Below are 17821 nucleotides of genomic sequence, written 5' to 3' on the forward strand. Positions count from 1 at the left end.
AGCGCCCTCTATCGTTCGGAAGCAGTAACTACTGTAATGACTGCTTGATTGTTGTCGGTAAGGCAGTCCATTAAAGAAATTTAAAACAAACCGCGAACGTTTAGTGCGGAGATCTGGCAGAACTCTGAATCTCACATTAATAACATTTGCAACGAGAAAAAAAATAATTGTATTTAAACGCTTTCTGTGGACACTTCTACCACCGATTCGCTAAATGAAAATAGGAATGGTGTGCGCTATGTGACCACTTTTTGCATTCGATAAAACATTTATCGTTATAAGATCGCACAGTCTATCGATAACTGGAGACTGGCTGAGCGGGAAAGCGGACACGTAAGAAATTTTAAATCGATCTCAGTGCTACATTTATTGCATGGAAAAATTCTGACTCAAAAGTTAACAAGTATATATTACTGGTTTTGTTATTCGCAATCGTCGATGTAACATCACAAAAACTTTATATGGTAACTGCATTTTGCTTATAAATTCCGTTAGAAAAAAAGTCGTAATACTCACTTTAAATACTCATTTATTTAGTTAATATAAAGCTATTTCTGACTGCAGCGCTGCCAACGTTCATTAAGCGTTTAGAAAAATCGTTGTTTTCAATATTTCAGTGACCAAGTGTGTGTAGTTTTGTTGTGTGGGTTTTTCGACTGTGGGAAGTTTTGTGCTGTTTTTGTTTGCTGGATTAAAAGTAAAAAATCTAAATCGAAAAATACTTGACTGACATCCGCCGAGGCGAGGCGGCCACCATTTGGTACGAACTTTGTACATTACAAGTTATGAACTATGCTAGGCGAAAAGTTAGTGCATTAAGTAGACCAGAAGTGCGGCGAGCGCGGTGGCCAGAAGTCCAGGAATTCCGGATCCCAGCGAGGGAGCACCGCCCGTCCGGCAGAAGTACTCGCCGCAGTCCGCCTCCGAAATGTCCTTGTACTTGGCAAGGACATCGGACCAGTTGCACAGGCCCACGTTGCACCAGTCCAACTGGACGGCCTGTTGGTTGAGGAAGAAGACAACCTTCTCGCGATCCAGGATCTGCGCAGGACAATCGTACTTCACCGCCACAAAGTTGGCGGCGAAGGGATCAATAAGGCTTGACTTCCATCGGCGACTCGTCAAACTCTCGTAGTTGTCGGCCCGCAGTTTGATGTCGTCCTTCTTGATGCCCAGCGCCGTGAGCAGGGTGAGGAGACCCGTGGAGTGGGCAAAGTGGGCCACCACATGCGGCGACACCGGGTTGCTCAGGTGCGTCAGCAGATCCTGCACCAAGCGGCAGTTGAGGTTGGCGTTTTCCGGGAATCCATAGCCCGATCCGTAGTAGTACTTCAGATCCTCCAGGTACTCGAACACGGTCACCTGCTCCGGCAAAAAGGCGCCGCACCAGACGCTGTTGCGGTCCACCTGTAATATTTCGATGCACATTTCAAACTAGTTTATCGAGAAACAGTTATTTGGAGATCTTACATTCCACGCCTGTTCGTAACGGCACATGTCGTACATCAGCTTGATGTCGTCCTCCTCGAGGGTGTACAGGAATCTTAAAGTATAGATTTTAAAACTCATCCATTAAAATATCATACAAAACAAGGGAATTGTATACGATTTCAACTGAAGGTAAACAGTTTCACATTTATAGAAAAAAATATAAATAAATAAATACCTTAATTTAAAGCATTTAAAACAATCAAAATAACTAGTCTTTTACAGAGGAAATAAACTGAGAGAATTAAAAGTTTTTAATCTTCAATTTACTTTAAAATTAGATCTCATTAAAAATTAAATATTTGTCAGAAACGATGAAACAATTTAATCTCTACATATTTATACTTTTTCTAGCTATTTTAAGATTTGAGGAATAAATTGAAATCCTTACCCCAATCGCTTGGAGATGTCCACGAGGGTGTCGTTGTAGAGCTTGGACTGGCGGTACTTCTCGTACTCGGAGCCCTCGCCCTTGTAGTTAACCTGCTTGAAGGCCGGGCAGTAGTCATAGGGACGGAGCAGCAGATCCTGCTTGGGAATCTCCACAGGATGGGCGGTATTGGAGGCTCCAAAGAGACCTTCGGCGAAGGCCCTGAAACTTTCGGCAGTGCGCTGCGTGTCCGTGTGACGGAACTGCGGAGATTTCGAAAAATAAAATATATATTAAATGAAATAAATATACAGGTAATGTTCACTATAAAACCCACCTGATAATAAGTGTCGTTGAAAGTAGGAGTGAGCACACTGGGATAGTAGCGCTGGTACAGCTTGGCTGTTCCCCTGAGATCCTCGTAACCCTGGGCGGTCAGATACTCCTCCATGTCGGCCGTAATGCTGCTGTTCCATTTCCACAACTGAATGGCCAACAAGTCCGTCATGCAGAGAGCATCCGTTTCCGGCTTGGTCTTGGCCACCTTGTAATTGGCGATAATGAGGTCCCGCAGCTAAATGTTCAGAATAAATAACACCATTATAAAATTTGATAAAATAATAAATTCCCCACATTAATTCTCCTCCAATATTCAGTAATGAAATGCTTACACTTGTTATGAATACGAATGTAATACTTGTCAAGATTATTACGTCGTAAAAGTGAATAGATAGCTAAAGCTATAGCTCATATTTGTCTGTAATAAACCGCTTCCCCAATTGGCAGCTTGTGTACAAGCGTTTTAGTCATAAACAAGTTCTTTGAAGACTATAATGTGTTAATAAGTTTGACTTTCGTCGAATTTATCGCGGCATGCATAACACTTATTTAATTTATTTGAATTTTTATTAAGGTAAAACATGTTGACTTAAAAAAAGCTTTTTTTATATTAAATGTTTTGATTTGAATAGTTATTTACATTCACAATTATTTTAACGATACTTAGGAAATATTATACAATCATCAAATTACCGAAAAGTAAAAGTAAATTATACAAAATTAATGATTATTATTAGTATTATTATTTCATAAATATCATTTTAATTTATTTGCCTTCATTTTGCTTTAATTTTTTTACTCCATTAATAGTAAAAATGAATCTCACATTTAATGCTATTCTAAATACCCTTAAACCTAATACCAATTCGGAACTCACCTCGGCGACCCTGTCCGCCTTGTTGATCATGCTCTTCTTGGGCAGCCGCGTGCCGTGCCTGTGGTAGATCCACATCTTCTGGGGCTGGCAGCCGGGCACCAGGTACTGCTTGTCGATGTCCGTGCCCTTGACGATCTGGTAGGCGGTCTTCGAGGAGAACTGGCGGGTCTGCAGCCGGGAGTTGTCCTGGCTGAAGCAGTAGTCATCGCTTTGGGCAATGGCCACCAGTGGCAGCAGCAGGCAAATCAGCAGGCGCATGGCTCTGGGGAAATTTAAAAGAAGAAAGAACGGAGGAATAAGTCAGTCAGCTGGGAGGCGGGAAAAGGATTGCTCGAACATTTAAGTGGCCCAGCCTTTGGCCAAGCGCATATCCTTGAACTGTCGTCCTGTCCAACTGGCTCCCTAATGGACACGACGGTTGTCATATGTGGAGGCCGCCTGGAAGCCACCATCACCACCCACCTCAGACAGCCGAAAGGTGTGGCATTTAAATTGCTTCGCTGGCGTCTGGCAAGGAAACTTGGCAAGACAATCTGGGAGGGGCCCCACAGAATCGAATCGAATGGAAATCCAGTCGGAGTTCGGAGGAAATGCCAGCACACACGCACCCACACTCGAAAAAAATTAACCCTTTGAACTGGAAAGTCATAAAACTTGTGTGGCATAAGAACAGAATTCTTGGGGAATATATGCAATGCTATAAACTTTTGAGAAGAGATTGAAAACTTAAATAAACCAATGATATCTTACAGAATTGTTTCACAGCTTAAAGAATTCTTTGATGTGTTCTTAAATTATTTATACCTAGCTCTTAAGACTTTTTTTCCGAGTGCACTAAACCTTTGCGAAAAAACTAACCTAACTATGGCCCTGAAAATTAGGCTAATGATTTTCGGTGGGCTTCGCTGACAAATTGCTGCAGTTCTCCACGTGGCTTTTAGTCATCAGCCCGAGTCCATCAACCGACCTCCATATCCCCAACCCCCTATTTCACCTTCACACTCCTTCCCCAATTAGGTCAGGCCAACAAGTTGGGATTGCTCATAGATTGCCCATAAAAGATTGTAATGTTTCAATTTAGTGCCCGCATCCCACTTTCATTAATCAACCACGTTCCAGGGATTTTCGATGGGGATACAATAGTGCCATAATAACATCATGTTACACGAGCCGACTTAGGGGTTAACTCTAGTCTAAATTTTGATTGACAAGCTGGCTCGACACTTTGCTTCAAAAATTCTGTAAGAAAAGCAGTTATTTTCAGGAAAAAAATCAAAATGAGTTTTAAGGAAAAATTGACTGGTTTATGGTGCAGGCACAAGCCCACGGAAAATCAAAAGGCATTGGCATTGGCCTTGTAAGTATTAGGATTAAGCAAAGCTGTTAGTCTGAAAAAGTACAGTACACGCTGAAGGACAAAAGTTAGCCAGGGTTGCATTGAAAGCAGAGCTGTCTGCCTGCTTAATCGGCTTAATGGTTCGCATCTTAACGTTTTAATCCTTTGAACCCACAGTATCCCATCAGCTGCCACCTTTGGACTGGCTGCAGCTTTGGCCGTTGTTTACTTTACCGATTGGAAAGTAATTGCCGGATGGATTCCCCTCTATAATACCAAATTTCCCAAAGAAGAACCCAAGAAGAAGAAGAAAAAGAAGAGCAATGATGAATGAACTTTTTATTTTTGGTCTCCATGCTTCAACAAAATCAGACACTTAAAGATCGTGCCTTCTGTGGAATATTGTTCAAATAAACGATTTTACTGGCTTTCAATATTTTCTTTGTATTTTCGGTGCCTTTTTGTGGTTTATGTTGCTTGTATTTTGGAAATGCATTTGGTGGAACACGCTCCCAAAAAAAATAAATGCGCTGCCAGTCAAAACACAAGCCGAAAGAACAACAAATAAATTGTTGCCACAGCACCCGAAATAGATGAACCGAAAATCCCCCCTAAAGCCCCTTAATCCAAAAAAAAGCTAAAACTTTGAAACAAATTTGGGGTTTTCTGTTTACAATTTCGACCCCATTGATTGGTAAATGCAGTTGGGAAACCTGTTGCAGAAATGGGATGGAAAATAAATAAATTTAACGGAAATGCGATACTGGCACACAGGGAAAAAATAATGAATATTAATTAATGATTTCATTTTACAATAACCGTAAACCAAACACATTTAGATTCTACGACCTGCATGCACACAAAAATAAATTCATTTTAATGCCAACAAAATTAATGGGTCTTCAATTTATAAATAGCAGAGAAATAAAAATTCGATGCCATATTTTTTCTCAGTGCTTTTGTGACGTCAGAGCCATAGCATTGACAGCTGCAATTAGCTTGTGAAATTTCCAATTACACATCCAATGTGCGGAAGGCCAAAAAGGCGATCTGACACACGCATCTAATTTTCCTGCCCCCACTGCATCTTTCCATCTTTGCATCTTTGCATTTTCAAGTGCAAATAATTGCCCCACATCGCATCCATCGGATGGATTGCACTTTTCTAGCGCTCCAGAGCCACATCGATACTATACGATACGATCCGATGTGGGATCTGCGATCCGAGACCTTCTTCTTGGGCACTCCCCTAATCAATTGAATGCCCCTCCTTTGTTTGCAATTTCAGACCATTCCATTCCATCGGGCACTTTTCTAGTTTTGTAGTTTTGTGTTTTCTCAATGCGAAATTAAAATTCCAATTTTGCTGCCATCTCGTGTTTACTTAGCTGGCTTTTATGAACTGGGGAATGAAATTGCTCCAGCTTTCAGTTCACTCCTCCCCCTCATTTGTAAAACAGATTTGCCAACTTGGAAAACTAATATCTCTGGGTAATATTTATTATTTAATACTTTTTTGAATTCGTTTGAAAAGTGTGCGTTACATTTGGCTAATTTGCTGATTGTGTGTCTATATGGAACACCCCTTTATACATAGACAATATAATTACTTTGAATGGGATTTTAGTATTTGATTTGCTTTAATTAATCGATGCATGCAAATCAGAATTGTTAACTTGAAAAGTAAGTATTAAATTAGCGTCTTTCTTAGATAAATGTTTTGAATACATTGAGTTTAATATCGTAGGTATTTCTTTCTGTGTACCCTTTTCCTTCAATAAATTCCTAGTTTTTATATTTCTAAGAGGTCTGCCCTCGTGCTGGTTTCATTTGCGGGTTTCGGTTTTTTTAGACCGTAGCATAAATCAAAACCAGAAATTTATTTTCAGTTGTTTTTCTGCTGTTTCCACTCTGCCTAATTTATAGATGTTTTTTTTTCTAATTTGTTTTTCATTTTTGGGCAGTCTGCAAGAAAAGTCACTGCCAGTGACCCGAAAATCCAATTCATCATTCCACCAATTGATTTTTCCAGCATCACTGATCGATCTGAGATCATTGAACTTCTACGGGGAAATTAAATAATTTTGATTACGAAACGATGCGAAGATGTGGAGCAGAATGAGTGCGCAGATACAAACTTGCATCAATTGCTGGCCAAGTTAATTGATTACACACGCAAACAGCTGGCGAGAGTTTTTCGAGCGTCGAGCGTTTTGTTCCCGCTTTTCACAGCTGCCCGCGAATCTTGTCGCGGAAAAAAATGTGAAAAAAAATATATATATAGTAAAAATGCTAAAATCAAAGCTCCGCAACTACTGTGCATATTAATTAGCAAATGTGTGCAAATGAGTGGCGGGTGGAGAGCGAGCGAGCGAATGCCAGGTCGACCAATTATCGTAATGATGCTCAAGCGCAATTCACTTAAAATCCCCGACACGTCCCCGGATAATGGCGCATATATCATATGCAGACCTTATAAACCGAGATATTACACAGCCGTTTCGTTCACTTTTTTTTATGGAGAGTCTTGGGCGACCGGAACAACCAACATAAAACACTGGAAAATATGGGGAAGACAAGGCCACCGTCTAGTTAATATGCAGACATCGAATTTTCTCTTTGGGGAACTCTGGGGAGAATCGGCGTTCGAAACCCCGGATAATTCTCGGCTTGCCTGGCGGAATCTTTAATTAAAGGCGATACCCGAAAATTGCCTGGGAACATTAAGTATTTAATTTATCACCAGGGCCCCCAAGGCGACCTTCCCCATTACAAGTCCAAATAGATATGGGAGATCTCCGTCGTCTGGCTTGTGTTCTGTTGGAAAATATTTTAAAATATGCCGCCTGCTTGACCTCAGCGTGACAAGTAGGAAATGTAAGGGGGAAGGGGGATATAGAACGTCTTGGAATTTTGAAAGAGTTTCGAAAAGTATTTTTGGGATAGTTCTTTGGCAGGCGGAATGGAATAGCTGACGTCGCTACAAAATAGAATTGTCTTATTTTTGATGATATACTAACTAATGCCCATTAAAAATCGAGAAATGTGTTGACTGCCGAAATAGACTATGTATTTTCGTCAGCAAACAAGGAAGCCAGGCGAAATAGAATAGAAAGTGTTTCGGTTAAGGTTAAGTGAGGAAAGTCTGATGCCAAAATGCTTTTGGCACTCTTTCAAAAGTGAAAATCTTTTTTGACAAATTCTGTAATTTATTCGAGGCGAGGGGTGCAATTTTCAAGTGTAAGTAAACGATCGCGAGAATTTTTCTATCTCTCTAAACCAGCAATCTGGTAAAGAAAATTAAACTCTTGATCTCTAAGCATCGAAATTACAAAATGATGCAACTTATTTTAAACGAATAAACTCTTATATTTATTTTTCAAGAGCAAACAAATAGAAAACCAAAACAAACAGGCCGGAAATCATAATAAAATAAACACCTGTCTGAAACATAAAAATAAGTAATAACGCTAAAATGTTGTTAATCCAATTTAAAATATTATTCTTTGCTTCAAATTAATTGAGCATGTATGCATAAAAATGATTTGTATCAACTAAGCCTTTATTTTATGGTGGTTTTGCTAATTTTCCGACATGATGTGACGCTAGACAAAAAATTTATTGGAATTTTTATATCTAAAATATTTTTTTTAGAAATATTTGTTGTTTTATTTTTTTAAAGAGCTGAATTCCTTAGAAACCACAAATTCATCTGTTGGCTAAATAGATTTTAAGGGAGGGCTGGATGAAAAACCGCATCCATGGAAACCCGCTACCGAATTTTCCAAGAGCAAGTGATCGCGACGGAGAGCGAGCGATGAAAAGGTCGGAGGAAAAACAAGTTAGAGTCAATGTTCGCGGGCCTAAAACCGGTTTTCTCGGCCTCTCTTTCGGCCAAATGTTTGTTTTTTTCTGACTAGGCTGTTGGCCCACATAATGGGCTGAAAACCTCAACTCACCCACGCCCCTCAGGTAGCCGAAAAAACACAAATAGCAAATGACCAAGTGTCAAGCATCGGCTGTTGAAACCGTCAAAATGTTCGGACAGCAAAACGCCCGGGAATTCCGAATATTTCCTAGGGCTCGACCCCGGAGATTCAAGATTCGTTTTGTGGGCGGGCGGGGAGGTGGAGTGGAAAATAAATTAAATATTTAATGTGCTCCTGTGTCTTGGGAACGGGTAACATGGCGTGTCCAAGTGGGAGTCGCGTGTCCCGTGGGGCAGCCCATAAATCTGGAAATCCGCCAAAGGAGTTGGAACCGGGTGGCCGCCCACAAGGACCAACGACAAGACACTTGTGTCAACTATTTGTTTGCGTAATTTGCTTATCTTTGTGCTCCTATCCACTTTAATTGCACGAACTTAGATTAATCTCCGTGCGGCAGAGGGTTAATTATTTTAAGCACTTCTTTTAAACGCGTGCAAAACGCACTGGGGTCATTTAAAACATTTACTAGTAGGTGATGCAAACACAGCTGCCGCCTGCTAATTTGATTGCTCGGCCAACGAAACGCGATTTTGGCAGCAAAATGTGGCACAAAAAGTTTTGATTTCAGAACAGTGCGTTGAACCTCTCATAGGGTTTGCTACAGTGAGAGAAATATCCCATTGATATCGTTTTAATTGATTAAAACAAAACATTAAAAGGCGATCAATGAAGGAAGAATATAACAACACATTCAAACTTCAAAATATTTTTAAATTGATTAAATTAATTTAGACCCTTGTCTTTCACTCAATTTCTTTTCAGTGTCTTTTGTTTGGGCGAACAAAAAATAAAGTCACACGCTGCGTGGAAATGGACACTAAAAAATGTAAGAAAACAAGCAAAACCAAATTCGTTCCAAAAACTGATTAATGTAGCCACCTCAAGTTTCCAGCCGTTTTCATTCATATGCAAAATGTCGAATGGTAACAATTTAATACTATATTATTTCGCTGAGCTCATCACGAAATCGGGAGAAAAAAAACTTGGTTATTTGTTTAGCCGTTTGTTATACAACAATTTTAGATGACCGCCAAACAGGTTTCCCAACTGATTTCCATCTACTATTTGTGACTGCGAAATTTAAGAATAAACACAAACCGCAGGTGCAGCAGGAAAATATCTGGGAATGACAGCTAGAGTGCAAACTAATGGTTCAATTAAACGAAATATATTTGCCACTGCCAAGTGATCGCGAGAATATCTTGGCTCGACTTATGTGAAATTTATTCTAATGACGACAAATTACGGATCATTAATTGCGCTGATGAATTTTGCTATTGTTTGAATTTAAGACACACACGCACCTATTTGGGTAATTTAAATGCACTGGTTGGACAATTGAAGTTAGGCAGTTTTTTTAACCGATCCAAACGACTTTACCCGCTGACAACGACACGACCGCTCAACGTTTGAAATAAAACTGAAAAACAGCGCCGAAATCGACTTCCCAAGTTGGTAGAATGAGTATAAGGTTGTCTCGTCAGGTCCGTCAGTCCCGGAGCGCCACCCGAATGTTACCGAACTGAACATGAACCATCGCTTTGGAAGTCATTTTCGCCCGCTAGAGGCGCTTTTCAACCTGTTTATGGAAACTTTACATAGGACTACGTCTTTCTAAACAGATAAACGAAAACAATGTTTTCTCGAACGAATAATAAGGACAACGTTTTTTCAATCGGGAAAACGGTTTTCTCAAATTAATAACGAAGACAACGTTTTCCCAAACACAGAAAACTCAAGAGAGCATCCCGATCGTTAAGAGACTCGAGCGGTTTGACAGTCGACGTAATTCCCTCTCTATAGCGGCTTGATCTCCATTGCTCTCTTTCTATCTGTCTCCGGAAAATTAAGGCGATGGCGATAAGAGATTATAACATGTAAACAACTGGCGTGGGCGAAACTCTCAGGTGCGAAGAAGATAACAGATGACATGCTGGAATTTGTTTTTTATTTTTTTTAACTCCAGTATTTGTTGACCAGCTGTTATAAAAACTCGTAACTGAACAATAAAAATAATGGAAATGGAGTAAGTATCATTGTTAAAATTCAAATGAGCTTATCAAAATCGTACACCCCCAAAGTGGAAAGTTCTGTACCAAAACAAATCCTTATCTTCCCTAAATTGTTATCATATTTTGTATAACATAACTCTTTAATAACATAAACATAGACTTACTTCAATTAATCTCTAAACATTAATAATAACATAATAACGTAATTTGTATTATTTACTTATCAGGATATTTATATTCATATTTATTTTTATATTAGTATTACAATTCGGTTATATATAAAACAATTTTATGAGAATAATGGAAAATAAATGTCAATTTCTTTTGATTAATCCAACAATAGAAGTCCTCCAAAGTCCACCTCCATTGCGACAGACGTTCAAGTTTACTACCCTGGCGACGCTAATCACATTCGAAATGATAACGACAAAATCTATAAGAAAATAGTGATCTTAGTATAGATTTCAATTGAAAAATCAGCGAACTTTTCCTTGCCGCAGATAAGTAATTGGCGCAGAACTTAAACAATCTGGCTATTGTGTTGAGATTACAGCCATAAATGATAAGCAGATGACATTTTTAAGTGCCGCCGATCAATTATTGCTATTTAAACGCCGTTACCGTCACTATGATTACATTATCAAGGATTCATTTGCGTCACATTGCTAATCCATTTATTTTTCATAACCACTTATAAATATTTTCTGATTTGTCTTCATGACTTAATTTCGAAGATCTTTTTGTCTTCGCAATGTGACGCAAATGAATCCTTGATTGTGTAATCATAGGTACTGTAGCGGCGTTTGAACTCCAATAACAACAACTTATACTTAAAAAAAATATGGTTAAAGTACCAAAAAGTGTTACGCAGCAATTAAACTCTAAGAAATCACCTGCCATTTATGACCAAATTGTACTTTGTTTAAATCTGGCCATTATCAAACCACTCGAAGGTGCTTAGTGAAAAGCGTACTAGAGCGTCATTTAATTACCAACTGTTTGCTTTAGGGAAACCAAGTAAAAGAAGGTAAACAAAAATCAACTATTGCAACAACTCTTTAATTTACCGTATAAAATTTTTTTATAGGGATACAATTATTTAGTGCAGAACCTCGCAGGCTTACATTATATTTAAATCGTATCGCCACCATATTCGAACAGATTATAATGGTATGGTATCATTATTTCGAGAGATCGTGGGATCGCTAAAAATGTTTTACTACCCAGTAATAACTGATTCTAATTCTTTCAAAAGAACCGGGTAGTCTAAGGCCACAACCAATGTTTTAATAGGTTGAGAAAAAAGATTTCTCGTTGATACGAATACGTTAACAGCTTGCCGGTTTTCTCTCTCTGGTAGCCCTTTGATCGGCGTTGCCATTTATACATTTTATGCGCTCTGGCAGCACTCGAGCTCGAACAACACCAACTGAGAGATAGTTCTGGAATTTCGTAGATTTAATTAATAATAAAAACAGATTAAGCAACGCAAAGCAGGCATTGTGAGTCTTGGCAAAGAAGCCAATATATAAGGGGATCTTTTGGGCAACTTTCACTCATTGTTTACGATTTTTTCCACCTGCCCTAAAAAATCGGTGTGCCAAAAACCAAAGATGTCGGACTGGGACTCTGTGACTGTTCTGCGGAAAAAGGCACCGAAATCGTCAACCCTGAAGACGGAATCGGCTGTAAACCAGGCACGCCGTCAAGGAGTCGCCGTTGATACCCAACAGAAATGTAAGCACCGGTTCCCTTGGGGCCCCCACCCCCAACAATTTGACCCCCTTTGCGACCACACCACTGATTGTCTAACCTAGAAGCACCTCCTGCTGCATTGCGTGGCAATCGTTTTCTATTTGTGCTGGTGATTTCACAAGTGCATGCTAACCTTTCATCGAGCACTTGTAGATCTCCTCTAATGATACCCTGCATATAACCTCTTAACCAGATGGTGCTGGCACCAACAAGCAGCATGTGACCACCAAGAACACTGCCAAACTAGACCGCGAAACCGAGGAGCTGCGCCACGACAAGATTCCACTCGATGTGGGCAAGCTCATCCAGCAGGGACGCCAGGCTAAGGGCCTCAGCCAGAAGGACCTTGCAACCGTAAGTGAAAGATCTCTTTAAAAAACTTAGACGATAATGCTTAAGATGACAAATTAATATGAAAAGCTAAAAGGATAACAAGTTATGAAATTCTGTCACTAAAAATATAGTGTTGTATTAAATGTTAACTGATTTTATTCAAAGCCAACTGATATTAAAAAGCATAGCCAATTAGGAATAAGATGTCTAATTTCGTAATACATACAACTTACACGGCTTGTTAAGTATTTTACAGAAATAGCAAGTCTGGACAAAAAATGAATGATGAAATGTGTTGAATCTTAAATGCCCCCATTAAGTTAACCCCAATTCCTTCCAGAAAATCTGCGAGAAGCAGCAAGTGGTGACTGACTACGAGGCCGGACGCGGCATCCCAAACAACTTGATCCTGGGCAAGATGGAGCGCGTGCTTGGCATGAAGCTGCGCGGCAAGGAGCGCGGCCAACCAATAGCGCCTCCCGGTAAGAAGTGAGACGATGCTGCCGCGTCTGCTGCCAGTGGTGCTCCGCACATAAACACCTCAGCACGCGGCGCCAGACAACAGAGCCATCAACAACCGGATTCTGGAGGCTGGAGCACAGTAAGCGGCAGACGCAAATGAAGCATTATCGGGAGGCTGGCGAACCAAATCAATTCGGGTCAAACAGCAGCAGCTGCGGTCGCAGCAAATCAGAAGCAAAAAAAAACCCAAGATCCAACTAATCACCACTATGAGCGCCAATTTCGCAATTGTTTTTTCCAAGCCAAAAAGTCGGCAAAAATCTTAGCGCTTGACACTTGTCAATCTTTTTACCGATAAATTAACAATTGTAATTACCCAAAGTACATACATACACACACAAAAAATGCACACAAACCGGATACGGAAACGCAGTCGGACGTGGAACGCAACGGACTTATCTGATATTAACGCGCTCATAGCTTGGACAAGTGTTGTTCGTTCATTTTGGCAATAGAGTTTGTTTTGAAACTTGATCTAATTTATGGAATTAAAACCAAGACATGAAAAGCATGGAAAAACACACGATTTTCTTTTAATTTTATTGTCACCCAATCAGCCATACTCAAAACTTGCATGAACCACTCATTACCTTACCATCCAGCTAAGGCCATTGAGCACACACATTGAAGGTATAAGCGAAATCTTAGAGCTTAGTCGGACTTTCCCTCTTTTTGTAATTTATTGTGTAAGGGTCATGAACTGTGCGTTTACTAATGCATTATACATATTATACAAAAAAACATATGCTAATGTATTTAGAAACATTTTCTAGTCTACAAAATATTTAAATATTTAAGCGATGGCATTTTTCGATGTTTATTTATTTCCCACTGCCCAGCCTCATTACTCCACAGCTAAATATTGCTAATCGGAGATATACGATACCACTCCCATAATAAATGTGTAAAAAGAAACACTTCTTTTTGCACGTGATAAAATCTTAAATATCAAATAAATGTTTTCGCCATCTAAACAACATTTTAATGGTAATACATGGCAGTTTTTATTGGGAAGTCAAAATTGTTATTTTGAGAGGTTTCGGTTTATTTTTGGCGGTTTGCTTTTATTTATTTTTTTTTTACCAAACACTTTAACTAAATAAGTCTCAGAACATATTCAATTACAATGTAAGGAAATTTTGTCAGATAGAGCATATTCAAAAATAAATGTCTACGATCCTAAAACAGAATTTATTGACAATAATGTTTTTAACAACCAATGTCCACTCGACATTTGTAAATTAGAAAGTTTAAGAAGTAGACTTCTTGGGTTGTGTATTGCATTGGTGTTGTTAGCTTTTGGAAGCACATGAAGTTTTATTCGTGCATTTGTTTTTTAATAATTTGTATAAATTCGAACTAAATAATAATATAAATGGCAAACAAACTAAAACTAGGAGCTCATAATGAGAAGGTTCTTCAATTTGTCCTAAATATATATTTGGTTAAGCAAAGGCCAAGTCAGGGATCTCTTGGTCTTGATTCTTTTGGATAAACAATTTTAAAGCCCTCTCGAAGTCCCAGTCTGCCTGCTCAACAATCGATGTGCACCAGGTGGAAATGAGCCCGGTTACTTCTTGAAACAGAAGCAGTTTATGGTCCTTTACATCCAGGGAATCATCTTCTCGCGGATGTTCACTTGGATCGGGATATTGCACACTGAAAGCGTTTCGGATCATATTTGTTGAGGGTCTCATAATGTTAAGTCGTTCATTTGTGATCTTCAGGCGGCGAGCTCTCTTACCCAAGCCCTGAAAAGATTAAAATATATTAATATCATATAAACTGGTTGCCTATCAATATATATAGAAAGAATTCTCATTAAAAATAAAACTATTTTTCCAACCTACCAGGCCCTCCGTATCGAACTTGACAACAAACTGCCGACTGAAGCCCAGAAAAACATCACCGATGGCATTTTTGCTCGGTTCCTCATCGCGCAGCAAGCCAGTAACATAGATCACGGCAGAGCTGCCGTCGTAATGCATTACGTCCGTCTGTAGGGAGTGAAAGTCATGGGTGACCTTTGGCAGTTGTGCCAGCACCTCCAGAATCTCGTCTGTGCCAACGTACACGCTATTAGCCGCCTTTGAGAAATCATTTTTGAGAAGATTTCTCGCATGCTTGTTGTATTTTGCAATGCGGCGCAACATATGGGAAGTCTGATGATTCTGAACCACACTGTAGTTGCAAGTCAGGGTGAAGATCGAGTCATTGGTGTAATACTTATGCAGACGACCACGGTCCTCGTTATCCTCAAACTCTCGCAGATAATTTTTAAGGAAAAACCCGCCAATCAGCTCGTAGGCGCCGATATCGCAAAGAAAGTTCTTTTGTGGCGACTGACCGGGGTTCGTTTGCAGATCAACACCATCCAAGGTGGTCAGTTGCGGACACAGTTCCATAACCGCACGGATATATTCGCTGGGCAGGCTGTAGTTGCGACACAGTTGATTTCCATGAAGTACAAGGGATTTCAGGGGTAGCTCGCCCAAAGACTTAATCACTGAGAGGTCGTGAAGCCAGTTGTGGCTTAGATCCACGGCACGCAGGTTGCCCATCCGACGAAGGACATGAGCTCCATCCACTGTCACGATCTTGTTGCAGCACAAGCGAATCTCCGAGCAGTTAGCCATAAATTGACGCGACGCCATCGACAGTACAGAGGTCAAAATTTTCGGCGAGCTCAGTGACACCACAACGTTCTTTAGACTCTCGTTGGACTGGAATTTATCAAGGTTAAGCAGCCGGTTTTGGGGCACATAGCAAAGCTGGACAGCTTTCTGAATGCATTCCTTAGGATCGATATGGTGTTTTTTATAGGTGCTCACGTTCATGCGCAGGTAGTATTTGAAGATACGCTCCTCAGGAAAACTGACTGTCGGCGGAATCCACATCTCTAGATTGTATGTGTTAACCAAACTAGAAATCTGATCGAAGCAGTTGCGTACAAGGAAAACGTGCTCATTTTTAATGTACTAAATATGGGATAAAATTATAAATTTTACTAGACTCAGATAAAATGCACTTGCAGACGCACCTTATAGTAGCAGGGATAAAATTCGCTCAAAGTTGCTTCTATGCGAATGAAGAAAAAAATCAAAAAACGCATCCTTGCTGAATTCTTGTTGGGGATCAGGAACCTAAAACAGGCATACATTCATTTGTGGAGTTTAACTTTACCAGCTTACCAGGTATACCCACCATAAACGCATGCCAATCCTGGCTCATAGTATACTCTGACAATTTCCACGTATTGTTCGAGTCCAGCCGCGATCCATCCGTCTCCAGATCGATGTCATTATCAAGAGGCGAATATTCCTCGTGCAGCATATCGAAGGGGCGTCCATTCTTAGGAGTGAATTTATTAATTGTGTTTGGGCTTGAGACCTTCTTTTAAGTATACTCACGACTAACTTGAAGTTCTTCTTGAGCATCCTGATGTTCTCTGGGAACTGATATGTCTTGACAATGGGATTATTTTCCAGGAACAACTCTTCTGCCCGGAATTCCTCGAGGGCGCGACAAAATCGTTCAGCTGATTTAATCTAGAAGCAAACGATGAATTGGGCTGAACTGTACCAGGAGCAGTCAACTCACTTTGTTATTACTTAAGTCGAGCAGGGCATAGTCTACATTGGCGAAAAGAGTCAGAGGCCGTACATTCCGGATGTTGTTGTTGGACAATATGAACCCGTTCACCCGGAAGCTATTAGTGTCGTTGCGTATTACTTGGCACACGTTCATTAGAATGCTTGGATTACCCAGGCTCACCACAATGTTGCGGAACTCCGGATGTTCGCCAAAACTGTCCAAATTGAGCAGTCGCTCCACGCCGTTCTTTTTAACAAGTTGTCTCATTAGTCTGTTGACCACTTGGGCAATGAGCAAGTGCGGCGATATTTGGTTCCTTTGATACTGGGCCACTCCCAGTTGGACGCTGATATCGAAAGTGGCGCCTGAGTTCACGCTGATGGTAAGTCGCAAATTAAACAGATTGTCGATAGCCGCTTTACAGTTGCGAACCAGAAAAGTATCCTCATAGTTACCACGCTGAAAACCGAACCAGATCCATTAGAAACTACTTGAGAAAAGAGATCTTGCCATTTACAGCTCACCTGATAGAACACCGGAAAGAACTCGGCTCCATCTACTGCCTGATACAGTCCATCCAGAATTATTTGGTGCGGATTCGACATGGACTTAAATTGACCGCGATGGTGCACAGTGATCTCGTTCCAATTAAGACCCGGAACGCGATCGCCGTAACTATTGCAATTACTGAAGATCTTCTGATCAGGATAGTTTAGTTGGATTGGAAACGTTCCATCGCCAAAGTCCAGCACTCGAGTTTGGGCTGGCATTGCAAATCCGTTCTCTTGTGGTTCTATTTAATTATATTTTAAATCTTACGCCTGTAAACCAAGCCTTACGGCATCAGTGTTGAAAAACGTCGAATCTATCTTTCAAAAATGTATTTATGAGAGAAGGTCGATTTTATGGCTACAGGATATATTGACTGATGTAAGCAATATGTTATCCACAGCTTATAATTGTGTAACGTTGCCCGAAGATTAACTATCTTTCTCTGTCCATTATATTTAAATAAACAGAAACCTAAAGTTTAATTTCAAAACCGTTAACTAAAACTATAAAACTCTCTGCAGGGGTATAAGAGCGCCTTTAAAAATTCAGGTAAATTTTGACTATTCACTGCGAGATTCGTCGAAAAACTGACGTCCATAAGTGGCCAGATGTCAAACGAAGCATAATTTCTGCTTGCCTCGGCGATTTTTTTTC

At 40.1% G+C, this 17821-nt stretch overlaps 4 protein-coding genes across 4 annotated transcripts; 2 read left to right on the forward strand and 2 right to left on the reverse strand.

The window, feature by feature from the left end:
* Positions 1–512: 512 nt before the first annotated feature.
* LOC108089562 (multiple inositol polyphosphate phosphatase 1) lies at positions 513–9827 on the reverse strand. The gene is made up of 6 exons (XM_017187906.2): positions 9704–9827; positions 3075–3336; positions 2196–2432; positions 1880–2121; positions 1471–1543; positions 513–1407 (listed from the first exon to the last, which is right to left on the reverse strand). Exons 2-6 carry the CDS (start codon positions 3330–3332, stop codon positions 808–810), a joined length of 1410 nt encoding a protein of 469 aa, XP_017043395.1. The 5' UTR covers positions 3333–3336; positions 9704–9827; the 3' UTR covers positions 513–807.
* LOC108089563 (cytochrome b-c1 complex subunit 10) lies at positions 4271–4844 on the forward strand. Its single transcript, XM_017187907.1, has 2 exons — positions 4271–4431; positions 4588–4844. The coding sequence occupies exons 1-2, from the start codon at positions 4352–4354 to the stop codon at positions 4742–4744; spliced, it is 237 nt and encodes a 78-aa protein (XP_017043396.1). The 5' UTR covers positions 4271–4351; the 3' UTR covers positions 4745–4844.
* A 1960-nt stretch (positions 9828–11787) lies between the features above and the next one.
* LOC108089556 (endothelial differentiation-related factor 1 homolog) lies at positions 11788–13211 on the forward strand. Its single transcript, XM_017187898.2, is given in 4 exon segments — positions 11788–11913; positions 12025–12148; positions 12360–12520; positions 12840–13211. Coding segments are annotated over 3 exon segments (567 nt in total). The 5' UTR covers positions 11788–11913; the 3' UTR covers positions 13122–13211.
* Positions 13212–13219: 8 nt separating this feature from the next.
* On the reverse strand, positions 13220–17734 carry LOC108089554 (nuclear RNA export factor 2). The gene is given in 8 exon segments (XM_017187897.2): positions 13220–14772; positions 14872–15999; positions 16062–16118; positions 16120–16164; positions 16226–16372; positions 16432–16569; positions 16622–17074; positions 17140–17734. Coding segments are annotated over 8 exon segments (2520 nt in total). The 5' UTR covers positions 17386–17734; the 3' UTR covers positions 13220–14466.
* Between the last annotated feature and the right edge of the window lie 87 nt (positions 17735–17821).

Source organism: Drosophila ficusphila, unplaced genomic scaffold (genome assembly GCF_018152265.1).
Source record: "Drosophila ficusphila isolate 14025-0441.05 unplaced genomic scaffold, ASM1815226v1 contig_286, whole genome shotgun sequence".
NCBI classification, from domain to species: domain Eukaryota; kingdom Metazoa; phylum Arthropoda; class Insecta; order Diptera; family Drosophilidae; genus Drosophila; species Drosophila ficusphila.